Raw genomic sequence first — 16,504 nt, 5'->3', positions numbered from 1 at the left:
AGTGATCTACAGGAACATGTCCCTTGGGTCAGCTTGCAACCGCCATCCTATATGTTCACTCAGAAGCAAGTCCAACTGCGTCCAATGAGCCTTACAGTCAGGGGTGTAGGCAGGGCTAGGCAGGGGGGCATGGGCAAGGGGGTGGACTGCCCCAGGTATCATCACTGACTCCCAAGCCTCCCAAGTCTACCTCGAGCTGTCAATGTGGGGAGAGGGCGTGACAAAAAAAATTCCGCATTGGGTACCATCTAACCTTGCTATGCCTCTGTCTCAAGGATTTCAGGACTGGGGCTTTCCCAGCCTTACCTGGAGATACTGGGGACTGAACTGGGGGCCTTCTAAATTCAATGTAGATGCACTCCTGTTGAGCTACAGCCCGTTCTTAGGGGTGATTATGTGAGGGATCGCTCAAAAGATGTGATTCCTGCCCCCTCAACCAGTCCAAAGTGGTACAGCCCAGGGCACACAGCACTTCATGCCTTTCCTGAACATGTGCTTCACTCACACCTTCCTCCTGAAACCAAGTCCTAGATCAGAAATATTTATTATTATTTTTATTAAACAGGTGCTGTGGCCTGGAAAGACTGCTGCTTGCCCTGAAAACCATCTCCTCCAAATATATAAAAGGTTGGTTGCAGATACTCAGCAGCCAAGGAAAAGTACTCAGCACATGCTCAGAGAAACTCTATTCCTACTACATCACACGTTCCAGGGCAGAGCAATGGTCCTGAAAACCATGAGAAGAGAGCCCCTCCAAACTGAGTACCTGGCTTGACCAAGCCAAGAGGAATCCCCCCACCCCAGAAAGTAATTAGGGCTGTAATTCACCAACCACTAAGCACCATCCCAGGCTTCAGAAAGCAATCCTGCCCTGTGTACCTGAGTCTCCAGAAGACTTAAACTCTCTGCATGGCTTGTCCGTGCAGCTGAAAGCTGCTGCCTGGCCTCCTCCAGTCTCTGTTCCAGGGCACTTTTCTAGAAAGGGGAGAAAATTCAATGACTACTAATATATTTGTTACTATGGCTTTTATGCGTTGATGTCTCACAACTTGGTGGCCCTCCAAGCAGTCAACAAAATACAATGGAAAAAAGAACAGACAAAAATGCAAATAAATTAATAAAGGTACAGAGCAACCATGCAAATGAAACAGAGAATCATTAAGCAAGAGTTTTCTACATGGCATCATTAAAAGTCTGCAGCCAAAACTGTAATAGAATTGGAAAATGCTTCAGAAAAGTAGGGAAAGTGTCATAGCTTAGTGGCAGAGCATCTGCCTTGCAGAAGGTCCCAGGTTCAATCCCAAATTGTATCTCCAGCTAGGGCTGGGAAATACTCCTGCTGGAAATCCTGGAAAGCCTCTGTCAGTCAGTGTAGACAGCACTGAGCCAGATGGACCAACAGTCTCACTCAAAAAGAGGCAGGTTCTTGTGCTCCTAGAAGTCAAGTAGGCAGCTATGTGAGGGAAGAACTGTGCAGCAGGAACTGTCCTGTCTTCGTGGCCTTGATGCTGTCACCAGATCTGCCCCTGGTTCTGAGTGACGTGGGTGGGGAAAGCTTCAAGAAAGGGTCTACTCTTTACGAAGGGCAAGACAAGCAGAACCTCCATTGACACTGGCTGTAAGCTGAAGAATAACCTGAATAACTTGTGCTTGAGCTTGTTTGCTTCCTCCACCTTCCCATTCATTTTTTCTCATGTGCAGTCTCTTTTTTTATTGTGAGCCTTGAGGGCAGAGCCTGTCTTAGTACTGACTTTTCTAAATGGTGGGTGCAAAGACTGCAAAGAAATAAAACAGTGGTAGAGAACCTTGGGGCCTCCAGAGTGGTCAACTATAATGCCCATCAACCCCAGCCGGTGGCTGTGGATGATGGGAGTTGTAGTTCAGAAAATGCCTGGAGAGCTGAAGGTTCCCAACTCTTGGACATAAAACAAAAATCTGGTCTAATGCCAGCCAAACTTCTCACAGTATTTAGTATTTCCTGGGTGGCATGTAAATACTCACTACTCACTCAAGAGAAAAATTAGGGCCATGCCAAACCTAAACCAAGTGAGAACAATGACATTGCTAAGCTGAATTCACATCTGATTGATGTTCTAAGACCCATCAGAATGGGCAGCCCCACCCTTTCAGTTACCCATTTGCAAGAAGACCATGCTCTACATCCAGAATGAACTGAGCCCATGCTATCAAAATCCTTAAAGCCAGGCTCTGACCAGAAAGCATCATTAGCCCATGATGCAGCAGGAAGGATCTAAAAGATCCATCCTTCCATTATCCTTCCATTATTTTCAAGTGGTGAGTGTTGTTGCTTGTTCAGTGAAAGGGGAGTTGTATCAGTAGGCTCGGGGGAACATCAACAAAATCTTTAGCAGGGGGAACCCTAATGGGGAGAAAAACAAACCCCTCAAAAAGGTCCAGTGAATACTGAGCAAGCTCAGTAAGAATAGAATACTGGTTGACAGCAGTGGGTGGAAGGGAGTACTGTAGAGGAGGGCACAGCTGACAGAGACACTACAAAGGAGCACTCCACACCGCCAACATCTGTGGCCAGTTCCACTTGTCTCTACAAACAGCATTTTACTGGAAGTGTGAAAGCTCAGCAGCTTCCACAAGGCTGGTAAGGTAAAGGTAAAGGGAGCCCTGACCATTAGGTCCAGTCGTGACCGACTTTGGGGTTGCAGCGCTCATCTCGCTTTATTGGCCGAGGGAGCCGGCGTACAGCTTCTGGGTCATGTGGCCAGCATGACTAAGCTGCTTCTGGCGAACCAGAGCAGCGTACGGAAACGCTGTTTACCTTCCCACCAGAGCGGTACCTATTTATCTACTTGCACTTTGACATGCTTTCAAACTCCTAGGTTGGCAGGAACAAGGCCGGTACCCAGCCCTAAAGAACATCTTCATGGATGATGAAACAATGGACTGCATGAAAAGATCTGATGCCCTCAGTACAGCACTCTTGCAACCCCTTCTAAATGCCCCACATTTACCTCCCTGAGCAGCTCCTGGACATGTTCGTCACCAGAGAGATTTCCTTCGAAGTGCTTCTCCAGGATGGTCACTTTCTCCTGCAAGTGGCCCACAAGTTGGCTTTTCTCCTCCACCTCAACAATCATCTGTCGAGAGACATACGTTTGCTCTGCAATGAATTCTAAATAAACATGGGCACATTGAAGCGGGCATACCCATCAATGTAGGAGAGGCTGCGCATTTGCAACCAGGCACTGAGCAGGGAGAGGAACCAGTCTCTCACTTTTGTGCAATGGGGATTTCTGATGGGCATATTTACTAAGACCTTTCACAGGAGCCATAGGAGGTACTGATTCGTGCACCCCTGGGCACCAGGTTGCTGACCCCACAATCTCTGCACATCAATTCCAGTTTTTCTGGTTGCTGAAATATCTGTATCATCACATAGCATTATCTTCTTCATTGAAGAAATGTCCAAACTCTGGGGGTCTGCTTACCCCTTTTCTCAGTGTGATAACATCCAGGCCATACCTTTTGCTTATTCTGTTCATACTCCTGTTTCAGAGAGTCGTGTTCTCGCTGCAGTGCTTCCAATCGCTTTTCCCCACCAACGGCAGATACTTGAGCCTAATATATATATATATATTATTAGTTATTGGGTTTTCCTGGATTAGCAAAGAAACCCAAGAACAAAGAAAAATGTTATTGAAATAAAAAGCAATTTCAATGGGTTGTACACAACTTTAGTCCTACTCAAGCGTGGGCCAACTGAAATTAAAGGACACGGCTAACTTAGAGTCATTCGTTTCAATAGGCCTACTCTAAGTAGAGTTTAGTTGGACACCTACTGAATTCCCCCCATAAAAGTTATAAACCACTTGATTGCTTAAAGAAAACAACCCTCAAAGTGGTATACAAAGATAATTAAACAATAAAATATCAATAATGAAGTTAAGAACAGTGTTTAAAAACATTTTAAAGATAATTAAAATTAACAATAAGCTAAAAAACATATTAAAACACATGTCAACATTCTATGTATCAGTGTAGGTTTGCTGAAACAAAAACGTTTTTAGTAGGTGCCCTCCCTGCTGCTGAAATAGGAGATGCTCCCATCAGCGTTGGCATTCTGCTGGCTCCTGAAGACACACCTGCTTGGGAAAGACTTCTCCTGAATTGAACTTGTGATTTTATTGTTTTCACTGTCTTTTCACTGTTTTAATTGCTACGTTTTTAATTGTTTGTTTTAATGTAGTTCCAGTGCATGTTGTAAACTGCTTTGAGACTTTTTCCCCTTAAAAATATAAAGTGGTATAGAAATGATATAATAACAACAAAAACAACAGTACTACTACCGGAACTAATGATAATGTAAATTAAATAATAAAAAATATTATTTAATTTCTCTACTATCCTTCAATTCATTCGAAGGGAAAAGGAAGGCTTTTAACTACACACTCTGCTTGCAAGAGAGGCATCTGATGTATGTGGGTAAGAGAAGAGAATCTCCCACTTACATTTTGTAGATCTACTGACAGTTGCTGAATGTATGCTTGGAGCTCCTGGCTCCGCTGCTCTAAGGTTGTGATCTTGCTTTCTGCATTCTCCTCTGCATCGATGAGCTCATCCCTGTGAGGGGAGGAAATGAAAGGAGGAAGAGAAATTTAACTTGAAGGCCAGAGATCAGGGATAGCCAACACAGTGCCCTCCATATATTGTTATGACTCCAACTTCTATCAGCCCAGCCAAGAGGGCCAGTGGTCAGGAACAAAGGATTTGGGAAGTCCAAGAATATCTGGATGGCCATAGGTTCCCATCCCTGAGCAAGAAGTTCAATTCTCTGTGTTAGGTCTAAGCTGAGATAATGGTTTCATATCCAGCCACAGGAAGCTTTATTTCATTTGCTCTGAAATGGTGCCCCCATGACCTGTCTTATGGAGATGGCAGTGGTTTTAGGTCTGCCCCTTAGAGCAGGCATGAGAAACCTGGGCCTGCCAACTTCCATCAGCCCCATCGTTTTGATGATATTGTTTGGTTTTCTATTGTACACCGCTTAGAAATCTTTAAAATATTAAGCACTTTAGAAATGCTTTTTAAAAATTGTTCATTAAACTGTTTTGAAGATACAGATTAAAAAAATTAAACAAACAATAGCAATGCAAAGAGTGAGCCATTAACATAACAGGCTTAAGACAGCTCAGTAACAATGCAAACTCATCAGCTTATGTTTATATTTCTTCTACAGGGTTTCAAGGTAAAGAGGTAACTCAAAAGGTCCATAGTCTAGAGTAGTACTCTGATGTGGTGGACCAGCTATTTTTCCCCTCCCAACATCCCAGATTCTGGTGCCATATTTGGTTCCGGAAGCATCCCATCCAACCTGGGCTGTGATGGGGCTGCCACTGGCCAGCAGCCAACGGCTTGTGGACCGGCACCAGTCCTTTTGAGGTAGCACTGGTCTAGAATATATGAAGGGCAAGGAGAAAACATTATCCTTTACACTGGCATATCTTAAAATCATCACATAAAGATTCTGCCTTTCCTAAAAGATGCTCAAGGTGGCGCACATGCTTCTTCCTCCCACTTTATCCTCACAACCCTGTGAGGTAGGTGAGGCTGAGAGTGACTGACTGGCCCACTGAACTTCAGGGCCAAATAGGGATTTGATCCCTGGTTTTCCAGGCTGTAGTCCAACACACTAACTATAACACCATGATGGCTCAATAAACACTACCCATATTTTCCTCAAATGGGTCTTTCACCTACTATCCCCTGGCTGCCCTGAGTTTTTGTGTTTTCTCTAAAAGGGCACATTGCCAAACTTGTGCAGCTTAAGAGGAGATGCTTTTAAATAAATAAGAATTTTCAGGCACACAAAGCCTGTCCAGGACAAGACACCCAGAGGGTCTAAACAGAACATTCTTTCCCCAACCTCTCTGCTTCCAGCTCTGCATGCTGCTGTTGTAGTTGCTGTAACTCTGCTGCCTGGCGGGAGGACAAAGTGCGAAAGGTCTGCAGCTCCTCTCGAGTGCGCTGCAGCTCTTGTGTGGAGGATCCCAATTCCTGCTCCATCTGGGCCAGTGACTCTTCCTTCTTCAAAAGCTGCATGTTTTAAAGAAAACAAACAACAAAACCACATATCAATCAGCTAGCTCTCAGAGGCAGAGGGAACTTCTCAGTACAGTGCTACCTTGGAATATGGCAGGGCTGGCCAGTTTAATGCTATCCACATGTCGTTGCACTGTAATTCCCACCATGCCTGACCTCTGAGCCCTGCTTGCTGGGGCTGGTGGGAGTTGTAGGATGGCTTCCTATGCCCCTGTGTCTTAAGGGAAGGACCATAGATCAGTGGAAAAGCATTTGTTTTGCATGCAGAAGGTCCCATGTTCAATCCTTGACATCTCCAGGACAGGCTGATAATGTCTCTTGCCTAAAACCCAGGAGAGCTGCTGATGGTAAGTGTAGACAATACTGAGCTAAACAGGACAAACTTCTGATATTCCTGCTTTGAGATTGCCCATGTACTCCCCTTTGATTCCCACGGTGAAAAAGAGGTAGAACATAAACTAAAGGGTGAAGGCAGAGTCCAATAAGCCCAAGGGTAGATAAGAGAGAAAAAGAGGAAGACCAGCTGGGGGGGCGGGCGGTCAGTGGAATATAAAGGCAAGAGCTTCCTGGATTATGTCCCAGAGGTCTAGGCTGGGTTTGACTGCCCTACCCCAAATGGGCTTCCCTTGGGATCACTCACCATGTGCTTGACTTTAGCCAGCTCCTGCTGCTGGAAGCCCTCCAACTCATCAATCTCATCCCTTTTCTGGAAAAGGTTCAAGCTCTGCTCTTTCATCTCTTGTAGCTGTGCCGAAAGGAGCTTCTTCTCCTGTTGAGCAGCCAACACATAGAAAAGAAGATTAGGGGGATTTCCCAGCTTCAGTGTAAAAGCCAATTAAGATCTGAAAAGGGAGAGATTGTCCAGTGTTCTGCTTGGTGGGAGGAAGGCCCATCTGCAAAGGCCCTATATATCAAAAAGTACTCACAACAAGGATTTTGGGGTGGGTCTTGATGTTCATACACAATCTAGCTAAGGTCTGTCATAGAAATTATCTCTATTCTGTGTAAAGAAAACTGAAAGAGCAACAACAAATGCTACAAAATACACAATAAAACCATGTATACAAATTACCAATATTTATAGAAAAAAGTTCTCACCCAGGACCCAAACAACCCACAAATTGCCCCAGAAATCTCACAATGAAGAGCTTTTCTGGGACCCACTAGCACCACCCTAGTTTCTCAGGTGAGGCTTTATGAACAGACACCCAGTCTGATGGCGCTTCTTCTGTGTCACATCCAGCACTCAGATCAGTTGTACTGCACACACACCAGTTCCAGGTGACAGGAGGTTTGGCTTGGTTAGTTTCCCGGGGGTCCCCTCAAGGATGGCAAACAGAACACCCCTCCACTGAACTGGAGGCTGCATCCAGTGCTAGTCCATTATTTTCAATGGGTTTACTCTGATTAGAACTTAGTTGGATGCAACCCTTGGGAACGAGAGACCCTTAAAGCCACATCCCTTGAAGCAGAAAATGAAGCAGCAGCTTTGGGAGCTCTTGCTCAGGGGTAAGGATAAACTGAGAGGTACTGCCAGGTGTAAGTTGGGGTGTCGCAGGCTGACCTTGTTTTCAAGGCATCTGGGCATTGCCACACTCTCTATTGTCGAGGGGTGTTACAAGCAGAGTAGTCTCTGTCTTTCATTCAGCAGGGACGGCATTTAAAAGTTTGACAATTGTACCTAAGTATTCAGAATATTCTTCTAGTCTGGTAATTATTCTATTGCTTGTTTGCCATTAGCTACCCCTGAGTAGTACAGGTGCTCAAGTAACTAGAAGTCTTTTTTGTTCAAGATTCTGGGCCTCAAGAATATAGAGAAAAATCTGGAAGCCTTTTACAAGCTTCTCTTATTCAAGTGTTCTAGGGAATGGTTTTCTGCTTCTCTTTCAAGGATCACAATAATATTTCCCTAGCCCAGTAGAGGGAAACCCATGGCCCTCCAGATGTTGGCAAACTACAACTCCTATCACCCCCTGTCACCACACATGCTGGTTGAGGCTGAGAGGAGTTGGAAGCCAAACATGCAGTTTCCCACCTTCCTGCCTTATGGAGAGAGAATTTACATCATTCTGCTGGTAACCCTGCAAGACCACATAATGCTTTTGCTATCAAGAAATGTCTATAGGATTCAACAGTCTAGACTGTCATGGAAGACTGAGGGACACGAGGCACCGAGACTAAGTTGCTTATGATGTCTGCAGCACAGCTGGGAACTAAATTTGAAGTCTATTTGGGAAGGGGAGGAAGAGAAGATTACAGCCTCCAAAAATGAGATCCTGTCTGTTTGCACATTTTAGGGCCCAGCTCTAAGTAAGCTACTTGCCTTTTCAAGGTGTGACAGCTTCTCCCTCCATTCCTGGGAAGGAAGAAAAGGACAGGTCAACATTTGCATGCCAGAGGGGCTATAACGAGGGAGAAGCTGGCAACAAACCAGGGAACAGAAAAGTTCAGAGCCTACACCATCTGTCCTGCACAGTTCAAAGGAGCAACAGCAACTGGTGCTGTTATTGCATCACAGAGAGGCTCCCTTCCTTAAAGGGACAGTCTCAAAGAGAAGGAGCATGACTGTGTTATTTTATATGATTTATGCTATAATGTTTTACTGTGTTTTATTATGTTACAGTTATTTAATGTTTGTAAGTCACTTTGGGATTCATTTAAATGAAATGCAGCACAGAAACACAATCAATTAATCTTCAGTGGTGGCTTCTCGCTTGTGGAAAGCTCTCCCCGCAGGGAGGCTCACCTGGCACCATCGTTACATATCTTTAGGCACCAGACAAAAACAGTCCGGAAGACCGTTCGAGTTCTGCAATGTTCGAAAGCCAGCAAAGGGCTGGCTGCAAGTTCAATGGAGAAAACTGAAAAACATGCAGCAGAATTCATTCGATTTCCAAGGCGCGTTTGAAAATGGAAGCAATTACTTCCAGGTTTTCGGCTTTCGAAAACCAAAATGTTCAGCTTCCGAGACACTCAAAAACCGAGGTACCACTGTAATTGTAAGTGGCTCTGAGTTGCCAGGGCAAAAAAAGTTACTAATAAATTTAACAAATAATAACAATCTTGAGAGACTATTCCTGGGAGAGTAGGAATGGGAGGGGAAAGTGCCCCCTTAATGTTTGTTGGGACTACAAACCCCATCATTCCCTACAATGACCATGCTAAGCCTGAAAAAAGTGAGGACCTGGCAGAGTGGGGTTGTCCAGGAAGGCTTGTCCCTCTCCTCACCCATCTCAGAACTTTTGGAAGCATGGCAACAAAGGCTTCACGAGCCTGACTGACCTGATCCTTCTTCTCCAGAGCCAAAACCGTGCCTTCTGCCATCTTGGCCGTGCTGGCTTGATGAGCCTCATTCTGCTCTTGGAGCTTCTTCACAAAGGCTGCGGGTGACAACACATGAGCCGGAGAAACACCTGGGTGCTGCTGTGCCCAAGGCCCAGACTCATTCCATCTTAGGAGTGCAAGTTACTGCCTAACAGTGAGCCAAGGCTACAGTGAGCCAGTGCTGCCTGCTCTGACTGGCAGTAGGTCCCCAAGTCCCTCAGCAAAGTGTTAACTAATAATGACTGCTACCTGAAATCAGTAGTGGCTGGTGCCCAATGGGGTTGGTAGGGCAGAAGGCGGGGAGTCCAATGGTAGGTGGAGGCACAGCCAGTGACAGATGGAGCTAAGCAATTCTAGTTTTGTCCTCTTCCCCCTCCCTGCAGAGTTCTACAAGGGCAACACTGAGATTAAGGAGCCGCAAGCTGACAGGCAGTGCCATCTCCTGGACTGTTGTGAGTCAGAAAACAGGCAGGCAGATATTGGCTGTGGGTAGACTGAGGTTAGTGGGGCAGTTCCACTACTGCCTGAAATAGTTTTAACTGGAGATTTTTGGGGCAGGGGTGGGGGGGAATCACACCAGGACCTTCCATATGGAAAGCATGTGTTCCGACACTGCCCCTTGGTACTGCCCCATCAGCAGAACATTACTCCACAGAATGAGGTAACTCTTTGACAGGACCCAAGCTGGAGTTTGGGGCGGATGCTCCCCCTGCTTATTCAAAAACCTCTGAACCTTGCACAGGTCCTTCAGAAGCTGCAGATAGCAGTTGAGAACTTTGTATGAGAGATGCCTATGTTTTGTATGTATTATACTTCTCAGAATAAAGAACCATTCACAGTTCTCTGCTCATTTCACTTTCTCTTCTTTCAATGTCCCAGCTACACTTCAGGCAGCACTATACTGAGCAACATTAAGTTCTGACTCTCTCCTAGGCCCAAATCTCACCCCTCATCTGCTTTCCCACAAATGAGGAAGTAAATAAGGGGCCTGCTCAAGTGTATGCCAAACCACAGCTTACCATTTCAAGAATGAGATTCAGGCTCACACGCTGCCTCCTCCCCTCAGGATTTTGCTAGTGATAAACCTGTTTCGAACAGCCAGACTAAAGTCCATGCTGGCCTACAAACTGTGCCTTCATCCTCATTTGCAAGCAAGCAAGCACAAATAATAATTTTCTAGGCTGGCTCAAGTTCAAAAAACAGTTTTACTTCCTGAGGCTTCTAAGCCCTTTTTTAAAGGGAAATGGAAAGAAGATGGGTACGTACAATCCTGATGGGTCTCTAATGCGTTCTCAAGCTTCTCCTTAATCTTCTGCAAGTTTCGGACCTGCTCGGCGTAATCTTGGGGGAAGGAGGCAGCAGCACCAACCAGAGATGGGCAGACAGGAGGGAAAAAACCAGGAGGAGGGGAGGAAAAAAACCTGGTGAGTGAAGAGGAATAATGATTTCCTTTGTTTGAAAATCATTTCTGTTAAGGAAGGTGAGGCAAACGGCCACACCTCAACACCAGGCAAAACAAAATACTGCTACTGCACATGAAGTATGAAGAAGAGGTACAGACAGAAGGAATTTTGCTAGGAACAGAGAATCAAACATTGCTGAAAGGGCAGGGCAAGTTACCAAGACCAGCAGAGTGGCTCCAGCAGGCCATTCCTTTCTCGGTAGCCCATAGTATAGTTGCACAGAGTATGTGTAAACCCAGACCTTGATGCTCTATAAAATCACACATACACCATCCACGCTGGCTCAAAGAATGGAAGCAGTTTTATCATCATATGTTAGAAGAGCAATGGTCATTTTTGACTGCCTATTCAAGTGCAGACAGTGGAAGGATTAATGGAGTCTTACAAAGGTGGACTACAGAAGTGGAATTAAAAACAGGAAGGGCTTTTTTTGGCAGGGTGGGAGTGCTGCCCACTCTAGCAATGGATAAGAGACATTTTTCAGCTTGAGGGCTGCATTCCTTTGTAGACAACCTTTGTGGGGGGGGGGGAGAGAGAGAGACATGCCACTGGTGGGCAGGGCTCGAAGCAAAAGTGGGGGAAAGCAATGGTTGTGACTCTTTTGTATAGCAGGTTACTTTTTGGCCACATAAATATCAGAGGGTCTCTGCAAATACATAAATCCCTTTCCACCCTCTATTTACACAAGCAAGAGGCATGATCACATCCAAGGACACATTTGGGCCATGCTAGAGGACAGTGTGAAGCAGGCCATTGAGAGGCATGGCCTGGACAGAGTCCAGAAGGCCAAGAGGGCTACTTTTGGCTCACCCTGTACTTTGAACAGGTATGACTTCTGAATGTTGTCTATACAACAGGGAGCACCTGTGTTCTTAGGCTAACCCCTCACCCCCAACATGGCACCTACCAGACAGCTTGACTTCCAGCTTCCGGATTTGTTCATTCCTCCGGAAGAGCTGAGACGAGAGGTCCTCCCTGGAGCTGCTTCCATCTGAGGGCTTAGTGGATTAAAAGATATATAGTAGGAATTCTCACTTTTAAAAATTCAGAAATGAACAGTCCAACACTTGTCCATTTCAGTAACAGCAACAAAAAAGAGCCTGCCCACAGGAAGCAGGGGGAGAGATGAGAGGAGAATGGCACTTTGCTGCAGTTTTTACATAATGCCACAATTTTTAAAGCATGGGCAGTGTTTTGTCCTTTCCACTAGCAAAAATGGTGCTCTCAATTCTTCTCTTATGATTAGATAATGTTACACTAGCTGGATAGGCTCATTCCTCTCAACTCAGCATTGGTCTTCCTCCACCTTCATGAGGTGCTAGTGAATTTTGCCTTTTTATGCTAAGTTGCATAGCAGCTGTCATACTGGCTGCTTGATACCCTTGCCAACACAGACGTGAACCCCGCACTGCTCACCAGTCAACACCACTCACTTGTCAGAGTTACATCAGGTGACTGACAGGTGGACATACTGCTTTATTGAAAATTTGGAATGGTAAAGCAGTGCTGGATTCAGCCCACACTAGCAGTGCTACCACCTGGTGCACTTCATTTCTTCTCCTGGACAAAAGGAATTGGTACTATGACATTCAAGAGGACCAAACCACACCAAAGAAAGATTGATAACATTTTTAGGTTTGCTTTTGTATTCTGTAGACTTCAACATAAAATTGAGCAAAACAACACATAGTTGTCTTAAAAAACTAGATAGCAAAACGTAGCATTTGGCACTTACAAAGTCATCCCCGGAATCTGCTCCTACAGATGTGATGGACTCCTTGCTGACTGATCTGGGCATTCTAGCCACTCCTCCTGGCCGCGGAGAAGTGGCTGCCTCTTCAGCAATCTTCTTCTTTAGTTTTGCAAACATCTTCAACAGCCAGACAGGCCCTCAAAGGCAGGATCACCACAGTTCAGACAGTCAAGGCACAAGCACACAGCAGTCTGTGCCTGATTTATCTTCCATCCAATCAGTTCCTCTCCCTCAAGGGGCTCATTGCCCAGTGCTGTTTCAAAATTAAGGGGGTACATTTGTAATGACCGAATCTGACAATACAGTTCAGTGAACACAGATTAGGTAATCTGCAAGAATTAATTCAAGATCAAAATCTATGTTTGGAACAATTCTGAACTCCTTGAATTCTAAACCTACATTGCTCTCCAACTCTCTTCTGTCCACCCACCCCAACCTCAATGCAAGGCAAAGTACTGGAACAGATACAATACTAATCAAATCTAGAAACAAAATTGTAACTAATGTTTTTTGAAGCTACTGTCACTGGGAACCACATTTGCACTCAGGTTTCAGACCTTTTAACAGTCTTCAATTCCTTCATATTTTTCTTAAAACCAATACAAAAGATTATGTACTTCTGAGCCATGTTTTACAATATTTACAAGTATCCCAATAAAAATAAACTCCATAAGGCTTTAAAATTGACTGTAAAATTTAAACCACAAGATGTGCCCTTGATTGATGGGCTCAAGCGATCAAGACAGAATGAGACACAACACTAAAACATCATTAGAAATTCCGGCCCATACCAATACTTGGCTCTTCTGATTTTGTTGGCTTCAAGTATGTTGGAAGTCACACGGACCCATGACATGCACCATATGCAAGAGGCAGAACACAGGTTGCAACATCAAAGCAGGGCCCCCAATGCAAGATAAAAAAACTCAAGAAGAGGTCTCACTGAAGCCACATGAAGGGGAATTATCATCTCCTGGCTCGGCCTCTCTGTCTACCTAACACCATCTTCCTGAGCAACCATGAATTATTCACTGGATTTCCTGACAGCCCTGCAGGAGCTATAGGACACCTGACACCACCTGTCCAACATGCTGACCTTGAAAGTACTTCATGAACATTGCAGGCTGATTTGTTATAGTAACCTCAGCTTCCCCACATATTTAACTCTGCCTCTCACTACCAAATCTCATGATGACAACCAAAAGGATGACTTACAGGATCCACTCTGAACCAACACTTAGCAAGAGGTGCCATAGCTTGTGTGCCCAGAAATCACTATCGCCAACCAGGAAGCACTCTTCTCTAGTTCTAGAAGCAGGTGGGATGGTGGAAGCAAATGACTAATGGCAGGCAATGTTAATAAATTATGCCTAAACTTTTTAGCTTTTCTAATGCAATTTCTAAGATAATGTTTGAAAAGCATTTTTAACTTACACATGCCTGTTATTTACATATAGTTGAGAACATAGCCAGAGGCACTCTTTATTTATACATTCTGGCTCCGAGAGATCATATTTGGCCCCCGGTATGATGCTCTTTGAATTTCTTGCCATATTCAGTTTCCCACCAACTCACATTAGACTACAGTAATGTCAATGCACTCCCCACCATCACCTGTTACTGAAGGGGTGGGGAAAGTCAAATTTGGCCTGTGGGATCATTTTAAGACAAGCGATGCTCACGCTATATATCAGGCACACAGATCTGTTATCTCTAGTGTAAGCACTACAGTAATTATTACTGTATTTACCCCTTATCAGTTGCTTATTGCAGTAGAGGCAAACCCCCTTAGGAGCAGCTACGATGAGCTCCGCTTCTGTCTTATATTCTTCCTACAGAAAAGACTGCTGTCTGGGACTGGGCATATGAGACATCTTTTGACAATCTTTCAGACTCAACTCAATGTGCTGGTGTTAGTTTAAAATTCTAACACAGCTACCTTAATGATTATTTTCTCCTATATATGGACCTGTCCAGACACTAAGGTAATATTAAGAAGACTTTCTTTGGATTCCACTTGTTAGAAGTGAGCTGGGCTGTGACCCAAAAAGGCCTTTTCAGCTGTGGCAATTCAACATCCTTTCAGTGACAGGTGGAGACTTTTAGGTTTCTTTAAAACAAAGCTTTAAACTGGCTTTTAAAAACCTGGTTTGGTACTGGTGCGCTGCTCTACTCCATACTTTATCGTAACTACTGTTTTGTTAACCTGGTGCTGTCTAGATGTGCTGGGCTACAACTCCTTCAGACCACACCAGCACAGCCATGCTGTATGGAAATAGCAGTCCAAAACATCTGAAGGGCACCAGATTGGCAAAGGCTGCTTCTCTGCCTTATTCACCGTCCTTAAACTACCATTAGTTATTTTGGGGCCCTTTGGGTAGAAGACAGCAAGAAGAGAAAGCTTAAAAATAAAACCAGCCATCTCACGAAGCAGTGAGCATGAGTCAATACACACATTTGAAGCTGCTTTAAGCATCTTAAATAAATTTGATTCTTGCCTTCCAAAATTTGCATAACATTATCTTTAACCATTTTACCTTTAGCCATTTTACCATTATCTTTAACCATTTTACCTTTAACCATTTTACCCCTCATTGTTTACATTGCTACTATAATACCCATGTTCAATGCAACCAGATCCACATTGCAATCCTGCCCCACCTGTATTCCAGGGGGCTTATGCACTAGCAAGTACTCTCAGGTCTTGCTAGCAAGTTTCCCATAATGGGCATCTGGCTGGCCACTATGAAAACAGAATGCTGGACTAGATGCGTCTTTTGGGGTCTGACCCTAAAAGGCTCTTCTTGTGCTATAAGTACGGTACATTTAGGATTGCAAAGGGCATTATGGTATGGATGTTTCGGCCAGGAAAGATCTTGTCTGAAATTCCCACTTGGTCACAAACCTCAGTGGATAACCTTTGGACCAGCTTTGTTGTGTGAGCAAAATATGGAGGCATGGAAAGACTTGATATCCCTGCTCTTGAATAAAGCACAATAAAAAAACATCAAGTAGTTGATTCCAAATATAGTTTTATTACTGGATCAGAGCTTCTGAAGCATGCCAGGTGTTTTCCTTTTTCTGCAGTGCCCAAACAATGTTGCTAGCATCAAAATGCTAGCGTGTATCCCATCACTCACCCCATAATTAAATCTGGATTTATTCATTTCAGGGGAAATTACAACACACACGTTACCAATACCCTGTTTGTAAATTAAGCCCCATCTAGAAGGACTCATGGTTAACACTAACAATAATGATACAAAAGTCACAACATAAAAAAGGAAAACAAAAAGTCACTGGAGTCATACCTTTATTTGGGTCAACTAAAATGCTGCAAAACAGTGGTGTGGTTTTGAGTTACATAGAAGCCTTCTTCACACTAACTGTACAAAATGAGGCTTTGGTGGGGCAAGGCTTGGAAAGAGGGAAAAAGAGAAGTAGGTATTTCCCTCCCCTCATTACTGTGAAAGCCAATGAAGAGCGGCAAGACCCAGGTTCAAATCTCTGTTAAAGCCATTAAAGCTCACTGGGTTACCCTGGGTCAATCACTATCTCTCAGCCTGAAATGCTGTGAAGATAAAACGCGAAGGAGAAGTGTGCACACCACCTTGACCTCCTTGGAGAAAAAGTGGGACGTAAGTGTAAGAATAATTCATAAATAAATAATGAATAACGATGCCTGAATCTTCCCCTCTTCCCTCCTCGAACCCTTTTCCTTTTACATGCCGCCTGAAGAACAGCGTTGGGGAACCCGAACACTTTCTCGCATCTTTTGCTTGGTCCTTTTATAGGCAATAAATATGGTAAATGAGCGGGGAAGACGGAGGCTCTTAACAGCCGCGCCAAACCTTCCCTATTTACCGTATTTACCGTCTCACCTTTCTTT

The 16,504-nt window shown here is 44.5% G+C and overlaps 1 protein-coding gene across 8 annotated transcripts in view; it reads right to left on the bottom strand.

The window, feature by feature from the left end:
- Nucleotides 1–16,504, bottom strand: part of GOLGA1 (golgin A1) — a 38,328-nt gene that overhangs the window by 21,516 nt on the left and 308 nt on the right. For 4 of the 8 annotated variants that reach the window (XM_081847564.1, XM_081847566.1, XM_081847567.1 and 1 more), the window contains exons 2-12: nt 12,598–12,868; nt 11,770–11,860; nt 10,666–10,740; nt 9,358–9,455; nt 8,399–8,431; nt 6,716–6,844; nt 5,900–6,069; nt 4,485–4,596; nt 3,499–3,594; nt 2,988–3,113; nt 880–975 (exon numbers count right to left, since the gene is read on the bottom strand). In XM_081847564.1, coding sequence (XP_081703690.1) covers nt 880–975; nt 2,988–3,113; nt 3,499–3,594; nt 4,485–4,596; nt 5,900–6,069; nt 6,716–6,844; nt 8,399–8,431; nt 9,358–9,455; nt 10,666–10,740; nt 11,770–11,860; nt 12,598–12,732 — 1,161 coding nt within the window. In that variant the 5' untranslated portion in view covers nt 12,733–12,868. Of the gene's footprint in view, nt 1–879; nt 976–2,987; nt 3,114–3,498; nt 3,595–4,484; nt 4,597–5,899; nt 6,070–6,715; nt 6,845–8,398; nt 8,432–9,357; nt 9,456–10,665; nt 10,741–11,769; nt 11,861–12,597; nt 12,869–15,926; nt 16,033–16,504 lie in introns of those variants that run through there. The other 4 variants (XM_081847569.1, XM_081847570.1, XM_081847565.1 and 1 more) reach the window with 3 other exon arrangements.

The sequence above is a fragment of the Podarcis erhardii genome, assembly GCF_964252035.2.
Source record: "Podarcis erhardii genome assembly, chromosome: Z".
In the NCBI taxonomy this organism is placed as follows: domain Eukaryota; kingdom Metazoa; phylum Chordata; class Lepidosauria; order Squamata; family Lacertidae; genus Podarcis; species Podarcis erhardii.
This window is presented reverse-complemented; position numbering and strand designations above follow the sequence as displayed.